General features: G+C 36.0%; 3 protein-coding genes across 3 annotated transcripts; all 3 read right to left on the bottom strand.

Annotated features, from left to right (window-relative positions):
• Window positions 1–3,883: 3,883 nt before the first annotated feature.
• LOC134844896 (uncharacterized) lies at window positions 3,884–4,714 on the bottom strand. The gene has a single exon (XM_063861723.1). The coding sequence runs from the start codon at window positions 4,712–4,714 to the stop codon at window positions 3,884–3,886; it is 831 nt and encodes a 276-aa protein (XP_063717793.1).
• A 4,249-nt stretch (window positions 4,715–8,963) lies between these two features.
• Window positions 8,964–11,097, bottom strand: LOC134843870 (argininosuccinate lyase-like). The gene is made up of 2 exons (XM_063860184.1): window positions 10,193–11,097; window positions 8,964–9,930 (listed from the first exon to the last, which is right to left on the bottom strand). The coding sequence occupies exons 1-2, from the start codon at window positions 11,091–11,093 to the stop codon at window positions 9,422–9,424; spliced, it is 1,410 nt and encodes a 469-aa protein (XP_063716254.1). The 5' UTR covers window positions 11,094–11,097; the 3' UTR covers window positions 8,964–9,421.
• Window positions 11,098–11,240: 143 nt separating this feature from the next.
• LOC134843660 (TBC domain-containing protein kinase-like protein) lies at window positions 11,241–22,330 on the bottom strand. Its single transcript, XM_063859858.1, has 2 exons — window positions 22,222–22,330; window positions 11,241–13,994 (listed from the first exon to the last, which is right to left on the bottom strand). Exon 2 carries the CDS (start codon window positions 13,990–13,992, stop codon window positions 11,335–11,337), a length of 2,658 nt encoding a protein of 885 aa, XP_063715928.1. The 5' UTR covers window positions 13,993–13,994; window positions 22,222–22,330; the 3' UTR covers window positions 11,241–11,334.
• Between the last annotated feature and the right edge of the window lie 9 nt (window positions 22,331–22,339).

The following is a 22,339-nucleotide window of genomic DNA, read 5'->3' as shown; positions in this document are numbered from 1 at the left end:
CTTTTTGCAATTTTTTTCTTCTCTAGCGATGATCCTCAATTTCATAATCTGCTGAAAAATCGAACTGAAAATTAGAAAAGTGCTCCAAACATCGAAAAGGAAAACTTTTAGTTCAAATGAATCCAAGTCAAAAAGGTGCAAATTAATTTTCGACCTTGTTTTTTGGTTCACTCGCCAAAATAAATACTCAGCTACAGTAAACAAAAAATTAAAGGAGACTGTTAACGGTTTCTTATCAATTAATTTTTTTTTGAAAAACGTCCGAAAGGTCGTTTTTTGACCACACCTTTACCAAGTAGAAACATATCGCTGAACTCACAAATCAAAATTGTGTTGCTTTTTTTCGAAAGTCTGTCTTCTTGCCTGCGCTTGTTAACTGTTTGGAATCTGAAAAAAAAATTAAAATTTTTGTTTTTTTCTTAAGTTTTTTTATCTGGTCATTTGGCCAAAAAATGTTAGTATCAAGCCTGAAATATGCTGGGAAAACGTTTTTTTTTATGTTTTGCTCACAATTTTAAGAAAAAAACATACCATCCGAAAAACATCATTTTGAGTCTTCAAAAAAACAACAAGTCTTTAATTGCTTTTCTAAGTAGAACAACTTTTTCCGGTTTCCTGATTTTAAAAAACGAATTTCGACAGAATCAATGCTTACGTTTCAAAATTATTTAAAGATTGTCTAAAAAAATCAAGTTCAACTTTTTCAACTTTCCCACTAAAATCAAAAATGCGTAGCTGCTCTCACAAAAGTTTTCATTATTAAGAAAAAAAAACGCCTGAATTTATTTATTTTTGAGTTTTCTCGAAAAAAAAAGTTTAAAAAGAGAAAGGTTATGAATCTACAAGCGTCTTTTGATTAGATCTAAGCTCTGAACTTCAAAAAAAACTTGTGATTACCTAGATGCACGAAAAACCGATACATTTTTACAGTTTTTTTTAAATTCAATAATTTCAAAAAACTATTAGTTTCAGCAGCAGAACAGGTAATTGCTGATCAACTAAAATTTTCTAAGAATTACAAGTGTTCATAGGCCAGCTCTCAGCTCTGTGTTGTATAAAAAAAGCGCAAAATTCCAGACACATTGGCGTGTTTGTAAACAAAAAAAAGGACCAGACAGCTGATCGTATGGCTCAGCCCGCTGACTTGTTCTTATAGCCATAAAAACTGCCACGTGTGTTCTAAAAATTACTCAAGAAAACTAAAATGAGATAGTAAAAAGCAAAATCAAAACAATTCAGAAACTGAAGAAAACAAAATGAGGAAAGGGAACATGAGAAACTAAACCAAACAACCATACAGTGTTTTTCATAGAAAATACCACAAAGATTGTTTTTTTTCCTCAAAATTTTCCGAAAAATTTAAAGTGTTCCTTGGCCAGCTCTTAGCTCTGTATTTCTCTGAATGGGCCCAAAATACCGCAGAATATAGGCATGTTTTAAAAAATTAAAAGAAACACAAAAAAGACCAGACGGCTGATCCTATGGCTTAGCCCTCTGACCTGATTACATAGCCATTAAAACTGCCACATGAGTTCTAAAAAAGTGTCCGAAAAACTAAAGAGAGATAGTATAAGGCAGAATTAAAACAACTCAGAGACTGAAGAGAACAATTCAAAGATTGGAAGCATGAGAAACTAAACCAAACAACCATTCAGTGTTTTTCATACAAAACATTTCTTGACATTTTTTTCGGAAACTTTTGCTTAAATTTATAGCAGTTCCTTGGCCAGCTCTTTGACCCCTGTTTCTTTACAAAGGCTCGGAACAACGCACGCAACTAGTTTTTATTGAAAGCGTTAAAAATAACCAGACAGCTGAACATATGGTTTAGCCCCTCTGACCTGTACCTCTATCCAAAAAAACTGACCTATGGGTTCGAAACAAACTACTTGAGAAAACAAAAAAGTTTAAAAAAATCAAAAACAAACTACTCAGAAAATAAAAAGAACAATTTTGAGATTGGAAATATGAGAAAGAACGACAAACAACTAATCAGTGTTTTTATAGAAAATATCACAAAGATTAATTTTTCAAGGAATTTTCAGTTAAGCGTACCAAAATTTTGGGTAGTTCTATAAATGCAACTTTTGAAAAAAAGTCAAGAACTTGATTCAAGAAATCTATGTTGACTCGGGAAGAACTGAAAAAATTCGTAGGTCCTGGGACCTCAGCACTTTGATCAAATGAAAAACTTATCAAGTTTGCACAAAACAAGAAGCAGACAGAAACCATCCGATGATGTCAGAACTGCCCGCTAAAAGTTTAGGATTTCGGAAAAAAAAATTGAAATTTTGTGGATCTTTTTTTTTAGGTTGATCAACTTGATTTTCCAATCTCTCCAAAAATACTATACAGACCGTTTTGTCAAAATGTTTGAAAAAAAAACAGGCTAAAAATGATGTTTGAGCACTTTTATTAAAAATTTGACCAAAAAATTGCGTTTTTTGGCGCGCGTTTTCCCCCCTCAAAATTAGTTCTATTGGAGCCGAAGGCATCTTTAGAAAATGTTCGATGATATTCAACCAAAATGGATCTCGTAAAATTATACCAAAGGGGGACCCTTCGGAAAAATTTAGCAACCAGAGTTGAGGGGGGTGGGGGGAGCGGTCGCACCCAGCGCCCTTCCTCTCGGCACGCTACTGCTCGTGCCTTACAACACGCGCAGTCAGTGCACATCGAAACTGATGGACACCGGCAGCTTCGTCATGACAATTGAGAGATTTATAACCCACCGCAGGGAAAATATATGTGGACCGACAGCGGACCTATTACTAGCATCTAGATTTGGAAATCATTTCAGAGCGGAACTAAATCAAAGACAAGAAAGGAACACTAAACCGAAAGACAAAGAGCTCCAGTTTCACCGACAAAACTGAATAAAAAACTGATTTGTTATTATGATTGGAAATTCAGTTTGCTTATTTCATCAGAAATTGTTTCGTCTATAAAAGTCATCTATGTCCAATTTTCAAACTGCCGCCTTGATTTTATAGTTCCTTGATTTGACCGACCGATTAGTTTAGCTATATAACATTGATAAACGAACTGAAACTGTTTGCTATTGTTGCGACCACGTAACTGAAATTTGCTGGAAAGATTTCAGGCGTAAGTTTTTTTCCCCCGATTTTAGGTACCTCAAGAAAAATTCGTAGGGTTCAAGAGTGGTATGATATTGAGTTCCTATTAGTCAGTAATCGGGTTTCAAAAACCATCAAAACGGGTTCTCTTAGTATTGCAGTTTTTGCTATTCGTACTCATTTTTAGCGGAAAGATTGGACTCCTGATTTCGTGTGTGAACAATTTTTCAATTAAAACCATTTGAAAGGTTCATGGATGTTTGAATCGGACATTATTACGAGCGGATTTATGATCTCTTTTTGAAAAACAATGGTAATTTTTTATAAAAAATTCCGAATGAAGTTCTGTCTAAACATTTGTCCTTTCAAGATTAGTGAAAGGAGCTGACTTTTGATTTCAACGAGGAACAATTTTTCACTTAGTAACATTTGAACGGTTAATTGATTTGTTTTAACGAAAATATATATTTTGTAGATTTCTCATTTCTTTCCGAAAATTTTTTTCCAAATCATTTTCCAATTATATTCCAAGTATTCCAATTATTTAGCAATGATAACTGTGGTTGGAGCATTCTGTTGATTGAAGCGAATCTGGATATTCTTGCTATGTTGTTCCAAGTAAAGTAAAGAATGTTTTTCAGAAAAGATTATTATGTCTGATAAAGAAGTGCACAAGCCTCAGTCTTTTCCCACACCAAGTTAAATAAACGTTTTACAGTTCATATGAGAACAAAACTTTATAACAGTTTCGGTTAAAAATCTGTCAAAGCGATGAGTTCATAGGTCAATTCTGTTTCTTATCAAGATTACTGCTTTGCTGGTTTGTTTACGAGGTACACTTTGTTGGAAGCCTTGACATTTTGTCCGAAGACATATTCGTCCTGGACTTGATCCCAATCAGCCTGCCAACCCTGCTTTCCGTATCTTGGTTCATTCAGGTACGCACTGATGACATAGTTACACGCCGAGATCACATCCCAAACTGGGAGATTGGAGCACTCTCGGATTGCGTTAGCGTATGGCGGCAACTCGGTACACTCCAGAAGAATGGCCTTGACCTTCGGGTTTTTCTTCAGAGTTTCGTTCACAAGTGCGACCATTCCTGGTTGCACCTTGGCGACATCGACCTTCTGACCCAAAGCGACTGCTTCGAATCCTGGGATGTTCTCGCATCCGAGGATCTTGACTCGCGGGTCGACAAAAGTGAACCCGCAGGCCTTCTCGAAAGCTTGAGTCATCCCACCAAGAGCAACTCCATTTGCAGTCATGACAATGATCTCGTCGTCAGGTGAAAGGGTAGCTTGGATGGATTTAAGCTGGAGCAGTGAGCTCATTACCATGCAGACTGGCTTCTCCTTGTCAATGCTCAGTGCCAGTTCTTGGAAGTACACCATGAATCCACAATCTCCGGTTATGACACTCACTTTTTTCTCCTCGATAAGCCAAGTGACAGATTCGATGAATCTTTGTTTGACTTCGGGAGTCAGTTTACCAGACTGGGCCATTTCGAAAGTGAGTCCGGGGACTACTTTGTAATAGACATCGTACCCGTAGGTATCCGGACAGTCGATGTCTCCACATGCTGGAGGGTAGTCGTAGTCCAGTCGAATGACTCCAAGAGTGGGTGCTGGTTTCATTTCTGTTCCAAGACAAGAAAAGATTCTCTATCTACCGAGAGATCAACTGAATTCAAAGTGAGTTTCCACAAAAAGTGAAATGGTGAGTCTACGTTTCCTTTCGATGGTAAATTTTTCATTTGTTGCAAGCATATATGGCGTCATATTGAAAGTAAAATCCTTTAAGAACGGGTCCAAGAAAGTGATGAGCCTATAAAAAGGTACTAGTTGAAGAAATATTCATTTTGAAAGGCTCCAATTTGTCGAAAAAGAGTCTTTGCTGCCTGCTATTTTGTATTTTCCAAGCTTGGATCGGTTCGATATATCCACTTGATTCAAAAGCGATTATCAACTAGCTTTCAAAAAGTCGAAATTATCAAAACCGAACAAATGATTTAAGCATTTGGATGCTGTAGCCTTAAGGAAAACTGAAGCCAAAGGGGCTTGCGGATACTTTCTGAACACAGATGATCAGAAATTATCCGCACACCTCTTCGCAAGACTATTCGATGATTCTCGTATCAAATATCACTGATTATTTATTTGAAGAATAAAACCAGCAGTTTTTCGTCTTCAAGTGATTTCGTCTCTAAGTCATTCAGGTAATATTTGCCAACTTGCACCAGTTAAACTCACAGTGAGGAAATTTCAAGAAACATCCCGGTAAATCCATAATGGCTTGAGACTTTTAATTGCACCAAATGGCGTTGAAGATATCATTCCTCTGGTTTTGAGTAACAGAAATTCGCGACCTCTGACTTGAAGTTTAAATTCACAATTTTGAACTAAATTTGATAAAAACAAGGAATAATGAACAGGGTACTTTGCATGGGGTGCAGAAGCTCTAACTGCAGCTATCATCGTTGCCAAGTAAAAAAAATGGCCGGTCGCTGCGCAGGTAGCATACATTTTCTGACCACAGTTCTTTGAACTTTCAAATGTTTTTGGGCGTTTTCCGCGCGCGCTCCCCTCTCAAAGCTAATATATTTTCGCACCTAAGGCGACTTTAGAAAAATTTCAGGGTCGGTCAGCCAAAAATGGATGTCTTTAATCAAGGGATTGAATCCCTGTGACGGGGGTGGGGCGTCCTTCGATTTCCCTAAATCCGCTACTGCTTGTGACGGGACTAAGTGAAGCTAGCTACAAGATCGATATTATTGTAAACTCAAGCATCGAAGACAAACATTGTTTTCTTTTTTTAAGCCATTTCAATATTTCGTGATATAATACAAAAGGTGGCAGATTCAAATTAAATAGCTGGGTCGCTCCTCGATGTTCTTAGAACAGTATTGGGTGTTAATTTATTTAGAAGCCAAACTAATTGTTCAAAAGAACCGCAAATTTTGAATTCTTGTGAAACATGTCAGCTAGCACAAAAATGCATTGGATATACTTCACAATCTTCTTCTATGGTATCTACTTAACAGCTTCCCCCTATCAATAAATACAGGAAATTAGCACAGAGCTTTCTATTGCGAATTCCAACTTAACTGCATTCTGATAGGTCAAAAACTCGACTGTTTTTATCTACTTAACAATCTCCCACCCCCTTTCTTAAAAAAATGAGGGGGAGAGATTATTTAGTAGATCCAATGCATTTATAAAGCTATCTTAGTAGCATGTAAAAATCTCATGTACAAGTTTAGTGACTGAAAGTAATGATATGAACATTTCATGCAATGTACTTCGCAAGCTTAATACATGCAATCAGGGGCGGATTTGGGGGGGGGGGGGGGGAGACGATTCCTTCTTCTCAGGGATTCGACCGCCTGCCGACCCAAAGGGTTCTCTTTTGTACAATTTTGAGATATCCATATTTGGTGATGAACCCTAAAAATTTTCTTAAGGCGCCTTGGGCGGCCATATATACTAACTTCGAGGGGCGCGCGCCAAAAAAACGCGATTTTTTGTCTAAACTTTCTAAAAAGTGCCTAAAAACGCCTTTTTGGCCTGTTTTTCAAAATTTTGCCAGCGGCGCTGAAAATTTGACCAAAATAGGGTCTTTTTAGTGCTTTGGGAAAGCTCGGAAAATCAATTTGGTCGACCTAAAAAACAAGGTCGACAAAAATTTCGAAATTTTTTGAAAATCCACGCCCTCGAGAAAATCCTAGATCCACCTCTGCATGCAAAATGCAATACTCAAAGTTGCCACATATTGCAATATTGCTCTCAATATTTATTAATTTTGTCTTTTGAAATACCTGAAATAATTGATAAGACCACCTCTTGATGATTGGGAACTATTTATTGCGTATTTTCAAAACCCCGAAGCATGATTTTTCAACGAGATTGTTGATACATGAAAAATTACTCATAAAAAGTGAATATGCTACCATTAGAAAAACCTTTTGGTCGAGTCGAGATGTAGATTATGTTTTGTCCACTCAAACTCAAAATTCAATTTACCGCAAGAGAGACAAATTCATAATCAATTTTTTGTAGATTTTTTTAGTTTCGCTTTTCTCCAATAACCGCAGCCCCATTTCAACCTATATCAGGACCAAAACGCATAAACAATTCGGAAAAAAACCGAAAAAAAAATACATCAAATTGCTCAATCTCTGTAACAGATAACGGCTAATATTCATCGATTTGTGTTTTTGAAGAGGGAGTCCGGAGAAAATCAGGGTCAGATACCGTGGTCATTGCATTTTGTGTTACTTGCCCAACAGCAATCAGGTGCTCTCTTTTGCCTCATCCCATTTGTGAGGCGTTAATTGACTGCTACTGTTTCCTCATTTGAGATCAACTAGTCAACATCAGCTTTTTTCGTAACCGATATTCCTTTCTCATACTTCATATTTTAATTTACACATTTTTTGTATAAAAATTACCCATTTAAAAAAATCATAATTTTTTCAAAACTGTTGCCCATTTTAGGCTCATTAAACTAGCTTTATAAACTGAAGTTTTACTTTGGAATACAAATTGCGACTGCAAATTAAACATGATACCAAATTTTCTACTCCCACACTACTTAAACCATTTATGTACGCACAGGTAAAACGGAGATTCGCATCACTGGCTATACAACGGAAACGAAGTATTGCAAGATTGTGGATGGACAGAAATTGAGATGAAAATAACAGGATCTGAGTTTTATTATTGGGAAAAAATGAAATTTCAGAAAAATAGTCGAATAACACAACCATCAGCATTAAAAAAGATTTTAATTTTTATCCAGCGGCCGCAACAAATAAGCAGACGCTCAATGACCCCAAAAACAAAAAAGTTCTCTAAGAGGAGTAATTGTCAAAAAAAAATTCGAAATCTTGCAATACAAACTACCTAAATTTTTAATACAAAAATTAATCAAATTTTTCTTTTGAAGCGACACAAAATAAAATAACTAAGATGATGAAACATAAGCTGAAACTAAGACGAATAAAACATAAGCCGAAACCTAAGACGAATAAAACATAAGCCGAAACCTAAGACGACGATGAAACATAAGACAAATAAAGCTTTTCAGCGAAAAGAAACAAGCAGGAAAAAATACAACTACAAGGCTATTCAAATTTAAAAACTGTAAATCAACAGCACTTGCATCTATGATGAAAAATGCTGGCAGCAAAAAAAATCTCCGATGCAGCACTTTAGCCGACAAAATATAAGCAGACATACATAAGTCCGACAATTCTGTTTTTCCCGTTCAATTTGATGCAGACTGAAAATCCAGGTCCGGCTGGGACTCGAACCCCAGACCATATCTTATTAGAGTTCACTAATAAAGCAAGAAAAGCAAGTAAGATTTGAAAGAATATTTTTACGCAAAAGAAACTAGTTTTTGATTACAGGACACTTGCTCTTGTAAGTTAAATTATACAGCCTTAGAGGCACTTAGCATATGGGTAAGGCTTTCACTTTGAAATCGTCAGATCGTGTATTCGATCCCACGCCATGGCAATGATAGTGTGCGAAAACGAGCTCTCACCTGACCTCTAGCTTCAGGTCTACCACAGCCTGACCAATTTCGGCTGCAATAGTGGTACCACGTAAAAGTTCTAGACGCAAAAAACGGTCTTGATTCGCACAAAAAAGAGCTTCGCTCAAAGTCTGGAATGTGGGTAGATAATACAAATGTACTATCCTTGTCAGTACTGTTACGGCTGATTCGCAGGAACCACTTCAATCATTCTATTTACAGTATATATTTCTTTGCGATCATGTTTTGATTTGTCGAATAAGTTAAGGAAAGTATTTTCTGGTATAAATATCCTTTTTTTCCCTGAAAACTAACACTAATTTGAAGTTGCAGGGAGAATTTGAAAAAAATGACGCAATATTAAAATTCAATGTTTTGATACAATTTCAAGTTCAAGACATGCAGAATACTCTTCAGTTTACAAAGAGTTCAAAAACAAAGCAAGGTATACAATGGCTATATAAGCTATCGCTATGGTAAAATACAGTTTAATCAAAATTTGTGCTTAAAGACTAAGACATCAAATTAATGGGAAATACTAACAGAGCCACCCACAAAACAATGATAGACACTTTTTTCAGAAACTTCAATCGATAAACTATTGAATAAATTAAATTGCTTCCTGGCTCATGAAATTACGATTTTAATCAAAATAACCTTCCAGAGCCCTTAAAAGTGGTGGTTGCAAATCGAGATACGGATAGATTTAAGCAACGCATCAATAATTCTATTGCACAGCAAATTTTGGCATTGTCAAATTGATACAAATAGCATGATAAATAGCGACAAAATGAACTTGAGTTTCAGTTTTGCTTCAGCCAATCAGTGAAAACTTCGATTTGCCATTTGATCGATTTCGAACCCGTGCCTCCTTTGGCGTTATATTGTTCCATTGACTTCTCGTAGTCAAAAATCTGCAGAATATCGGATTCAAACTTGGTTGAAACAGCTAGAAAGTCATCTACCGTCAGCTTGTCCAAATCGACATTTTTCGATTCTGCCAATTGAACGCACTCTCCTGAAACATGGTGCGCATCTCGGAACGGGACTCCTTTGCGCACCAAATAGTAAGCAATATCTGTGGCTAACATTTCTGGACTAAGAGCCGCCTTCATCTTATCGGGGTTCACAGTTAATGTTTTGATCACGCCACAGGATATCTTGATCAGACTTGTGATGGTTTCTACGGCATCGAACAGAGGTTCCTTGTCTTCTTGCAGATCTTTGTTGTATGTAAGAGGGAGTCCTTTCAGGGTACATAACCAGCCCGTGAGGTGTCCAGTTAGTCGCCCAGCTCTGCCTCGAATCAATTCTGGAAAACATTTTTATTAATGCATTTAATATTATTTTTCATAAAAGAAAATTGGCGCTCTTGTATAAAAATTGCAGGAAACACTTAGCTTATTTTAGAATACAATCAGAGGACCCTTCATAGCGCACGCTTTAATATTACAATCAAATAAAAGAAGGAATGGTTCAAAAACCAAACTTTCAAAGTTGGCTAAAAACAAATTGTTTACTATATATCAAGTCATCATCATAAATGGGAGGAAAAGGAATTTTTCGAGACTTACCACAACTGTCCGCATTCTTCTTCTGTGGCATCAAACTAGACCCTGTGCTGTACTCATCAGCCAAAGTGACAAATGAGAACTCCTTAGTCGAGTAAATTATCAAATCCTCTGCCATTCTGCTCAGATGAGTCGACGTCAATGAGCTCCAGAATAGAAACTCAGACACAAAATCTCGATCACTGGTTCCGTCCAAACTGTTCAGAGTTATACCATCAAAGTTCAATTCCATGGCCAGGAAATCTCGGTCGATATCAAAGGGGTGTCCTGCTAACGCTCCAGAACCCAGTGGCAAAACATTCGTTCTTTTATACACCTCTTGAAGCCTTTCGAAATCCCTTTTCAACATAGAAGCATAACATAGTAACCAATGCGACCATCTGATTGGCTGAGCTCTTTGCAAGTGCGTATACCCTGGTAACATTACAGTTTGATTCACTTTAGCTTGCTCTACAAAGGCAGATATAGCTTCTTTGAGGACAGCTGAAATGGCTAGTATTCGATCTCGCAACCATAACCTCGTATCGGTAGCTACTTGGTCGTTTCGACTTCGACCCGTGTGTAATTTTCTGCCGACGTCTCCGACCAGTTCGGTTAGTCTTCTCTCATTCGCAGTGTGAATATCTTCGTCCGAAGCAACTATCTGAAATTTTCCGCCTTTCCATTCATTTCTTACTAGCTCCAGGCCTTGGCATAACTTGTCTCTTTCTTCTGCACTTATGATGGATGTCTTTGCGAGTGCTTTGGCATATGCTATGCTTCCGTCAATGTCAGCTGACCACATGATTTTGTCGTAGTCGATTGAAGCGTTGAATTTCTCCATCTCGCTATCGAGAGGTTTCTTGAAACGTCCTCCCCATAGTTTTGGACCATCGTCACCAGAAGCAGCTGCGTTGCCGGCCATCAAAAAACCTGAAACATCAAATAAAATCGAAAGTTAATTGAAAACGCGTAAAAAGGCTAATTTACCACTGTAACGATTTAAAGATAAAATGAAGATCAGCCTTGATTGAAAGTAAATTAATTTTAAATTTCTAATGATATAGCTGGCTTATTGCAAGCGTAAAGAATCGATAGATTATTTTTCAGATTTTTCTGTAAAATTTAGTTAACTACACTACAACAGCAATTATTATTAACTACAGTTAATTTACAATCATCAAATTTGTGTGAGCGAACTCGTCTGCTCCTCCGTGCACAAAACAAACTCTAGAGTACGATGACTTAATCAATAAACTAGTGAAGTTTCTGCATAATATCACGTTATTAGAAGGACCCATTACTACGACCAAGCTGTTATCCTCGACCTTCACTTGATCGGTTATTAGCGCAATGACCTTGACTTCATCTTCATGCATCATTTCTCCGTAATTTATGTTCACGCTTTCTGGCAAGTGACCTCTGTCAAACTCAGATTTTGACCGCACGTCAATTATAACAAACTTGGACAATTTCATTTCTGAGTTTTGAATCAGATTATCTCCTGATGAGCTTTCGTCTCTCAACTTGATAAGTACGATCACATCGTGTGCGTGAATTCTCGGGCACCAGTCTAATTGTCGTTCAGATAACGGGTAATCAATGCTACATTTAGATTGTATACGGGTTAAGTTGTCACTCGGCAAGAACTGTGTATGATATAGATCGGGGTTCACCCAGTTCCGAAATAAACAACTTGGGGGCGTTGACACCGAAAGCTGTAATGAAAGAGTCTTAATAGACTCTACTTCAATTTCAGGTATATCGGAAAACAATAGAATTGCACCATCAAAATCTACAGCAAGCAGTTGAGATCGTAACAATTCCAAAATGGCTGCACCCATGAATAGAGGAAAAGAGGGTCCTTGCAGTATTAAAGTATCCCACAAATGATAGATTTTGCCCATGGGAAAGGTGTGAGCAAAAACTGTTAAGAACCATGACATAGCGTACAGATTTGGCGAGAAATTCTGTTCGTGTAAATGGTAAAATAGTTCTGGATCGTGGAATGCTATAACTTGCGAGAAACAAGCAAGAAATTCTTGAATAATCGCCGAGTTATCCGCCAAGAAGAACTTATACAAGTACTTTTTAATAAATTGAGATAGACAAGAAAATGCAAGAGCAGGATTGTTGAAATGTAGACATACGAAAGGGGCCGCTAATGAGTCCAGGCCTTGCCAGTAGACCAGGTCTGGGTTCGAAATAACCCAAGCCCGGATCACAGTTCTCAGAGCCCCGTGGGCTGTGGGCGAGGATAATAGGGGGTGATATTGATGACATCTTGGTATGTCAACGTCGATCTGCTTGTCACTTGGCAACTCCACGGAGAAGTCGATACTGTCTAACATCGAGTTAACTTTCATCATATATGTAGCACTACAGTTAACATGCAAAAGCGCAGCCCATATAAAGTTTCTGTAATAGGCAGGAATATCCGTAAAAGCCTCCTTGTACAGAAGTTTTTTCGTTACAGGAAACGCTCTAATCAACCTGTGGAACATTACAAGTCTTTTTAGTTGATACTCAACGTCGACTTCTTTGATGTTCGATCCTAAGCATCGCATCCCGAAATCACCGCCCGCTGCTATAACTGATTGGCTCGAGAAGCACAGCAAAGGGAAAAATGTATCCATAGACACCGATGATAATTTACTTTGTAAAGATTCGATACTCAACTCTATGATTCGGTCATTCGCCTTTAAAATTCTCGAGAACTCGTTGCCAAGATAGACACCGTCATTTGATATACAGTTTGGGAACCTGCATATCTGGAAGATCTGTTTCAGTAGACCTTGTTTCTGCATCTCCTTTGCCAGATTCCCACCTGCTAGTTTCCATAAATGGAATATTTCATCTGAATGACGAGTATAAATGAAACTTTCGGTCGTTAGTGGTTTTAAAGGCAGTTTTGAAATCTCAACAACTGGTTGGCGAAATTCTTCAAACAGAGCAACTTTGTTATCATGCACATTATATCCAGTTAATAATAGCTTGATTCTCAGAGACTCCGGATAGAGCGTCATCAATTCTTTGCATGTTGAACGATTTGCTGGATTACGCTTTAGACAATTTCGCACAACATTTTGTACGACTGGATCAAATTTTGCAAAGGCTTCGTCGATCTTGTTGCTCCTCAAGATGTCATCAAGTAACGCTTCGTCGTCTGAGTCCGCGTCGAAAAGGAGTATCAATTTCGAAAATATTTGCTTCAAGCTTAAAAACTCCCAAAGACGCACCTTAAAAGTCATTTCGAGTAACAGAAGGCCAAATGTCCAAACATCATACGAGTGGTCAGATCCGCTCCACTCTAGGTCTGATTCAGGAATTGGTGCTTCATGGGCCATACTATGGCTCATGACGGTTTCCGGAGGAAGGAATCTTGGTACGTCTATTGGAGCAGAAACCATCACTCCACCAAGCGAGGCATAATGTATCGCATAATTTGCTAATTTAACATCACCACTACTTGAAATATTGAGACAGTTCCAGTCAAGACAGTGATGAGGAATTTTTTGACTATGCAGGTAATCCAGGCCTTGCAAGATCTGATAAGAGTGTTTCAAAACATCACTGGAATCAAATTTATCTGGCTTAAGCCAGTTCTTTCCATGTTCCAAAACAAAAAGTACGTCTTCGTTACCCGACCGTGAACAATCAATGTAGTTACATAATCGAGGATGACGCAATTTGATGAGTCTTTGGAACCGTCCATGAATTCGTATAGAGCACGGAGTCAGCGGGAGTCCAGCCGATGAACATTCATTCGTATCGTAGGTTCTCGTGTGATATGCTTGACATCCTAGATGATGGTCATTGTCCATTACTAGAAATGGAAATAGAATATTATCGAACTCAAGAAACAATTCTCATGAGTGTATTGATTTGTAAAATGTGGAATTAAGGACTTACAGTATGAGAAATATATTTAAAAATTTCACGAAGGCACGCACAGCTCAGCCCGGTAGATAATGTAACCGGAAAAAAAACAGGCTTCCTTTTTTAAGCCGTGAGCTACTGTAGCAGACTTAATTTGAACAAAGCTCTAAATCCCTTTCAGAACTAAAAAAAAGCTCTCAGAAACACATAACCCAATTTGACAACGAGCATTATCTGTTCCACTGGGAATTCTACGAGAAAGAAAAAAGAGCTTTGCACCCATGCTAGACAAAATTGTTAGTGTTCCAAGAAAAAAATAACCAACAGACATTTGGAAAGAGTCAATGAACGCTAAAAAAACTGAATTAGACTAACTTTAGAATTACCAAAAGAAAAATTACAACTTTCGAATTTCACTTATTTTTGACACTTATCTGATAAAGTTAACCCAATATTAGAAAACTAGGTCAATAAGTATTTTTTTTATTTCGCTGGGGAATCTGAAAATTAAAGTCCACGTTCAAAACTAGAATTCAATCAAATTGTTGGTGACTTACAATTTTGCTGATGTTGGATATTCCGCCTTCCTTTTAACAAAGGAAATGAACTGAACTGAAAAAATCAAAGTCAAACAGCGAAAAAGTAAATTTGAGCCTGAACAAAAGAGAACTTTCCTGAAAAAAAAAAACATCAACACGACCTTTATAAGAACCTGGAAAACGTTAATTGACTCTTATGAAACGACAATATGCTGTATTTGTTTCAAAATCCGAATAAAATTTGTTTCAATAAGTCAACAATTGTTCAAAACTTTACTAAGTTTTGCAATAATTAAATTGTTTAATTTCAAATGCACGACACATTGATAGCTCAGTGCCGTGAGCTAACAATGACACAGATGCGAAGCATGTAAAATGCATGTAAAATGAAACGGAAAAAATTGAAGAAAAAAAAACTTCAAAAAATAGTTTTTTTAACAAGAAATACAACATAAGCCCAAAATATACGGAATTTTACATGCAGTATTATAAACTTTACAAGCAACTATTCCAATGCTAGAAAGCAGCCAAATTTCAAACCAGTCCTTTCTGCGGAACTAAGCCGACAAAAATATGCAGAGAGACAATAATTTAGATTAGCCAAAATTGTTCAGTGCAAAAAAATCAAGTCTCGACTGCAATCAAACTCCCGGGCTTTGTAGTCTCGAGTATCGGCGTTAAAGCAACTTGTAAGAAAGCTGAATGTGAACTAAAAAGTCGGGCTATGTGAACTAAACCGACAAAAATAAACAGATGGACGATAGTCTGAAAAAGCACTAAAACTCTAATTTGCGTAAAAAAGGTGCCGGCCAGATTGCAACCAGAGGCATTAGCCATCTCAAGCAGTTGTGTTACCTCTACGCTAGATCCGCCGGAGGGTTGATTGGATTTGAAGTTATAATTACCAACCGCTAACGAAGCCAAAAACACCTTAGCAAAAAGCCTTCAATTAAAAAAAATGAACACAGGCAAAGCTGAGCTTCGCACCACTTCAAGAAATCAAGAAAAATCTAACTTCAATTATTATAGAAATCAATTAGCTGAAACAAAAGAAGGATTCGGGCTTATCTCTATCCATTTCTTTCTCATCACCAATAGATGGAAACGAAAAAATAAATTTTGGTCAAAAAAATTAAAATGCAAAAATTTCTATATGTACCCAAAAACTGTTCATTAAATTTTGCAACCAAACAACCTGAATATCCAACTGGAACAATCGGGGATAAAAAAACACCTATACGCTATTTGCTATCGTATAAGATCAAAAAAAAAATTAAAAAACAAAATCAGAAAAATGAATGTAAGAATTACAAACAATTGCCCCAAAAAAAATAACTTGCGAAAAATCTCAAAAACAATGCAAGCCTAAAAAATCAACCAACTACAACGGTAAGAGAGCTAGCTGGATCTCAAAAAAAACTACATTAAAAAAGACGCCGGTAAGGGAAATTAAAACACGAGTCTTTTATTTTGTGAGCCATACTCCACACTCCTGGGTCCCGTGCAACAATTGCCACCCGATTCCGTTGTATACAAAACAGTTGAGTCAAATTAGCAAAAAAAATCGAAAGTTAAAAAAAATAAATTAAAACAAAAGGCTAAACCATCAACTTGAAACGATGCTAAATGAAATTGATCGAATCTAAAATACACTGAATAACTTAAAACTTGAACCCGTTCTTTACACTTTAGGAACAAAAAAAAACTTAAAATTTAACACAAAAAAATGTCTAACAGAAAATTTGAAAAAAAAAACTTTTTTTCTAACAGAAAAGTTTAGCACGTATAAAAATACGAAAAGTATGAAGTACATTTTCCCTCATGAAATTGATGAAACAAAAACATTCATAAAAATTTTCGAAAAAGACAGAAACATAACACCCGGCAAGAAAGCCGACAATACTTGGGGCGAAGTTTTTCAGCTGTAAAACAAGAATCACTTCAGCAGCTCTAAACCAGTTGTTGAACTACACCTGTTAGACGCGCAACTTGGGTAGGAAAAAAAGCAGATGACCAAATTTTAGTCGTCCTGTGAACAAGGTTGTTTACGGGTGAAAAGTCTACTATTAGATTGCAATACCCTTTCTTAAAATGAAAAAAGAAAGAAAGAAAGTAATAAAAATCCATAAAATTGTAGCGCAAATGACTAGAATGTCACTTTCAGTCAAAATATAGACTCCCAAAGGATAGCTTCAATAAGTTCCCTCAGCGTGGAACAAAACCGGTATAACAGTTTTCCTTTAAGTCCCCTAAGCGTCGAGAAAAACGGGTATAACAGTTTTCCTATTCAGACCAATCTTGCACAAGCTCAACTCAGACCCAGTTGATGTTGCTCAAGGGTTTATGTTGCTCAGTTGATGTTGCTCAAGGGTAACATAATAATATTTCTCAACATGATGATTTTCTTTTGTTTTACAAAGCTTTTTGTGGTCTGAACATTCTGTGATACTTGCATAGGAACCACTACTTTCACTTCAACTTCCTACCTTTTACACCATCTTAGAAAATGTAATAGCTAATCTTCGCAATATTCCATCGTTTCTTTGAAAAACAATGGTAGCATTTTTAAAGAAAAAACCATACACAGAGGCGACCCGGAGCTTCGCACCACTTTCGATACAACACAAACATGAAAAAAAATACGTGAACCAAATTTTTCGTATGTCTCTCAATAAAAAACAATCGGGGCCCCAGCTAAAGCTGAAGGTACGTTTATGATATTGAATGAAATTCCTATACTGATGCCGCACAAAAAATGTGATTTCAAAAACTGTACTTTGGCCAAAGCCTTAGTTGTTTCTCTACTGAAATGAGCAAGAGTAAAAAATTTTGAGATAATCAATTTACCCAAGAAAATAACCTTTCTCTTACAGAAAAATTTAACAGTCGCCGTTTCCGCAGAAACAATTATCACAACCGTTTCTCACAATTGCAGTTTTCATCTCAGATTTGATTGTGAAAATTTGAAGAAAATTCAAAATTTCCAAAAAACGGTCAAAAATTCTAAAAAACGGCCAGTCTTTCCAAAATTCATAACTTTTTTCTGCAAAATGAAAGTTGTGGTCACCTAAACAGAGAAAATTATGAAAACCGGATTTCTCCATAAAACACAACCTGAGAATTAGCACGAAAATAATTGTTTCGTAATTTAAATAAACCCTTGATATCAGATTTGGCCAGATTGTTAGCGAGAAACGTACAAGAAACGGTCTATAAATAAAAAATTTGACATTTCTGAGAATCATAGCTTTTTGTGTGAAGAAATAGGGCATAGCCACTTATGCAGGTGAGATTCGCGCAACCTGTAATTTTGATTGAACCTAAACAATCCGAGGGCCATAACTTTTGGTATCAGAAAAATTTGGGAGTAGTCGCATAAACATACGAGCCGAGCGCAACCCGTTCCTTGAATTGAACCCAAAATCTAAGATATTCAAAAAAAATTTAAAACGGTCAAAAATCAAAAACCTGCCCATTCCGAGGGCCATAACTTTATGTAAAAAAATTTTGCGTGCCCGTTTATGCAGGGAGCTTAAAACCGTTCTATTCATTGAAACCACAAACCCATATTTGAGAGGGTAAGTGTATGGGAGTAGGCGGTCTTTCAAAAACTAAAAATTTTTCAAACCCATTGGTACACATACAATCGACTTGAAAAAAGCGATGTGGGAGCGTTAAAATTGTGTTTCCCTTGAAACGACCCAAAATTGAGTGATTAAGCCAATAAAAGAGAGACCGAAACAATTTCGGGCCGCGGAGCTTTTTTTAGAAACAAAAAAGAGAAATACGAAGTCAAGGTAAGTAAAACAACTGTAGGAGTAAAACAAACACTAAAAACAACATGAAAGAAAAATGCTCGCAGCAAAAAGAAACGATTTCGAGATGTGACAACTAAGCCTTAAACAGATTACTACACAAATAATTCGCCGACAATTTAATTTGAAATAGAATATTTCCCGCTTGAAAAAAAAACAGGTCCTTGCCAGATTCGAACTTTTACCATCCCAGGCATATTCGCTACCTCTAGGCTACTTTGGCCGGGAACGCATAGAATTTTGAATTTATTATGAACCAAGATACAAGTGATTTAAGTGATTCTGTTAAACAAGTTGTTAATCCGAAAAAAAAGTTAATATCCAGGTTTGATAATGCTTGTTAATCGCAAGCGTAAAAACTATCCAAATAAATCAGACTTTAAACTATTTGAAAGAAATCAAAAGTTCAGCCATCTACCAGTTGAGAACGCATGAGATGAGTAAAATAGAGCCAAAACAATCAAAAATGGGCAAATTGGACAATTAAAATTAGGGCAAAAAACACGAATCATTTTGAACTGCAATGACAGGAAAAAAAACAGTCAAACTTGAAAAATTGTGACAAACAGTCGGTACAAGTTGAACATAAGTATAGATAAAATGAAATGAGGCTTTGAAAACGTCAGATTGAGAGTTCGAACCCCCTGTCATGGCAATGATAGCGTGTGAGGATGCGCTCTCATCTGAACTATAGCTTCAAGCCTACCTTAACCTGGCTAATTTTGGCTGCAAAAAAGCACCACGTAAAAATTCTGGACGCAAAAAAAAAACGGAATTGATGTAGAAAAAAAGAGCTCAGCAAGATAAACTCTAAAGAAGACAAAGAAAGTGGAGAAATAAGAGAACGGATATCCTTAGACAGGCTTTGAAAGCCTTTGATAGATCCTCTGCGAATCTAATCACCGCAAATAGTTCGTTATAGCCATAAAAACTGGAAAATATGAATTCAAAAAGTCGTTTCTGCAAAACTACAGACTTTCAAATTCTTAAATTCCATATTTTGAGAATTGTTAAAAAATCAAAAATTATGAAAATTGCCATATCTCGGAACCAATAATGAGCAGCCAGTTTCCAATCCTGGAAATATCCTGGTAAAAACTCACTGCAATTTTCACTGAATTGAAAGCTGCAATTTTTGTGCAGTTTTGAATTTTTTTGAAAAATAATTTAAAAAAAGTCAAATTTCGGCAATTAAAAAAGTTCGAGAAGTAATATTTAGAAGCCAAAACTATAACCTCTTAATTATATTACCGACATCCTCTACCATAGAGTTGAGAGCTTATCGAGGTAAATTATATTTCAATTATTGAAATCTCATATTTAAAAACGAGAAGTATTTGAGATTTTCAAAACGAGAATTACAAACTAAAAAAAACGTAGAAACTAAAATATAAAAACGTAGAAACTACGGTTACATCATTTGCGTTTCAACTGGTACAAAAACGTACAAACCAATAAAATTATGACATCAATGACTCGTGTTATGTACCAAAAACACATCGGAACTTAACTTCTATATGGATCATCAGGGCTCGTTTTCAGCTTCAATACACATTTAAAAAAATGCAAACAGCCAATAGAAAATTGGAAAAGTGTCAAAGAAATCAAAACAAAAGAACTTTCGGATTCCGGAAAAAAATAATAACCAAAGTTCTTTGAGTTTCTTGAATCTTTTACGATTAAAAATTGTTACGCAAAAAAGAAGCTTCTCACCACTCGCGATACAAAAAAACCCATGTGAAACAATATTTAAAAAAAGTAAGAGTCAACGAATGCAGGGAAAAAGAAACAAACGCAAAGAAACAGAAACAAGATTGACTTGTTTTTTTAACTTTCGATTTTCTAACAAAAAAACAGTAATGAATGCAAGTGAAAATTAAAAAAAACACTGACTTTCTTGAAAAGTATCAACTTTCGAACTTCAACGAAAAAAATAGATGCCTTTCTAAGCTCTTTGAATTTTTAAAACAATTTATGATTGGCGTTTTTTTGATAACACGAACCCAACTTGAGAAAAAAATCAATAGGTAAAGTTTTTATTTCGCTGGGAAATCCTAAAAATAAATTCCACTTTCGAAACTAGAAATCGTTTCGAAAGTGAAATTTATTTTTAAGATTTCCCAACTTTTCGGATTTTCGTATTTCCCAACTTTTAGGATTTCCCAATTTTTAGGATTTCCCAACTTTTCGCACCATTTCCACGTTCGTATTTGGAGAGTTCTATTTACGTCACTTTCAGCAGATGAACTTCAATTGAACTCAAAAAGTGCATTATACCTAAGTGCATTAATATTTTAAAAGTTTTTCCTGAAATTTTTTAAAAAAATCACCATGACATATATACCTTCGTTCATTACTCTTAAAAAATCAATTTCCGAACTTCGAATCAAACATTTCTACAATAACTCATCATTGACACTTGTTAAATATAACAAACCCATTTTGAGAAAATTGGATCAATAAGTAAATTTTAATATTACATTTCGCAAGGAAATCTGAAGATTAAATTCATTCCACGTTCGAAACTAGAATCCGAACACGTATTTCGTGACCTTTACAATATTGCTGTTTGATAGAGGAGTTTGCGCTCCTTTTGACAGAGGAAATGAACTGAAAATTCAAACCGCGAAAAAAAATGTACCTGAACAAACGTTAAGACTTTTCCTGAACAATTAAGGACAAAAAATCATCACGACTTATATAAGAGAATGAACTAAGCTCATCGACTCTTAAAAATGAGTATTTGAACAACCGCAATACCTTCGTTTTTTCAACAAATTTCTTAATCTTTTTCAATACTAACCACAATCAATCAATATTTTTATTCACTTTACAATCATTAGAACTCTTTTCTCAAATAAAACACTGGCGATAGAACCATTTGCAAAAAAGGACAAATTTTACAAGCAGACAAAAACATAATTCAGATTGTTACGGAAATAAAGCTTGATTGATTGCGCTTTTGTGACTAAGAACTACACGAACAAAAATTTTGATAAAAAAATTTGGGCTTACTTTTTTGGAATTCAATTACCCATGCCATTGCAGGAACAGATCAAAAAACTAGTATGGCTTGCTTAAATCAAATAAGTACCCATGCTTTTAAAACGTAACTGACAAAAAAATCATCAAACAACCGATAGCACGACAAAATTATTTGAATTTCTAGAAATAAGGCTTCTTGCCACATTCGAACAACGGATCTTTGTGCTCCAAGCATGCTGCGTTCTCTGATGAACGGGCATATTAGTAGCAGAAACTTGACTTGTTAATTAAAAAAAATTGATGAAATTTGTGAACAAACTTTTTCCTCAAAGGCTATGCAACCAATCAAATGAGAATATTTTTTTATTCCACTGGGAATTCTGAAAACCTAATGTCACTTTTGAAACAAAAAGTAGTTTAAGTTTTTGGCGCGATTGGTTCTTTTCTTATTGTGGAGCGTAATTCACTCAAATTTGCCTTAATAAGTGAAAAATCCATTCACTTCAGAAAATCGTTCCTAACGTCAGAAAATCCGTTCACTTTCATTTAATATTTTGGTGTTCTTACACGGAAATTCCAGAAATTCATTTTGATTATTCACATTTAAACGAAATCAATCCGTGTCTTAATTTTCAAAGAACCCAGCAGGGAAAACTCCTGGTTTATTACATTAAGAAGCATCTGCCAAACGCACCGAAAACTCAAACTGACTGATAAACTACCAGTATGAGTTAAATCGATTCGCTTCTACCCCGGAAAAACGTTTACATACGGATTTGATAACACAGGCTGCTATCTCATATTCAGTTGAAATCTTTCATTAATCAAATCTTACGATCTGATTTGCCACATCCTGTTCTATGCAGTCACGGGGGATCCTTGTGGCAATGATAACACGACTTTGATCTATAATTTTTCTATTGAGTTGAAACACAGTATGCGATGAATTTAAA

This window comes from Symsagittifera roscoffensis, chromosome 4 (genome assembly GCF_963678635.1).
Source record: "Symsagittifera roscoffensis chromosome 4, txSymRosc1.1, whole genome shotgun sequence".
Classification (NCBI taxonomy): domain Eukaryota; kingdom Metazoa; phylum Xenacoelomorpha; order Acoela; family Convolutidae; genus Symsagittifera; species Symsagittifera roscoffensis.
The sequence above is the reverse complement of the archived record's forward strand: the minus strand, read 5'-3'. Positions and strand labels throughout refer to the sequence as shown.

Bases quoted from the DNA above. Each gene is read 5' to 3' on its own strand.
- LOC134844896 (XM_063861723.1), bottom strand. From the start codon at position 4,714: ATGAAACCAGCACCCACTCTTGGAGTCATTCGACTGGACTACGACTAC.
- LOC134843870 (XM_063860184.1), bottom strand. From the start codon at position 11,093: ATGGCCGGCAACGCAGCTGCTTCTGGTGACGATGGTCCAAAACTATGG. The intron at 9,931-10,192 runs GTAAGTCTCGAA...AATGTTTTCCAG, and splicing joins GAAGAATGCGGACAGTTGTG to AATTGATTCGAGGCAGAGCT.
- LOC134843660 (XM_063859858.1), bottom strand. From the start codon at position 13,992: ATGGACAATGACCATCATCTAGGATGTCAAGCATATCACACGAGAACC.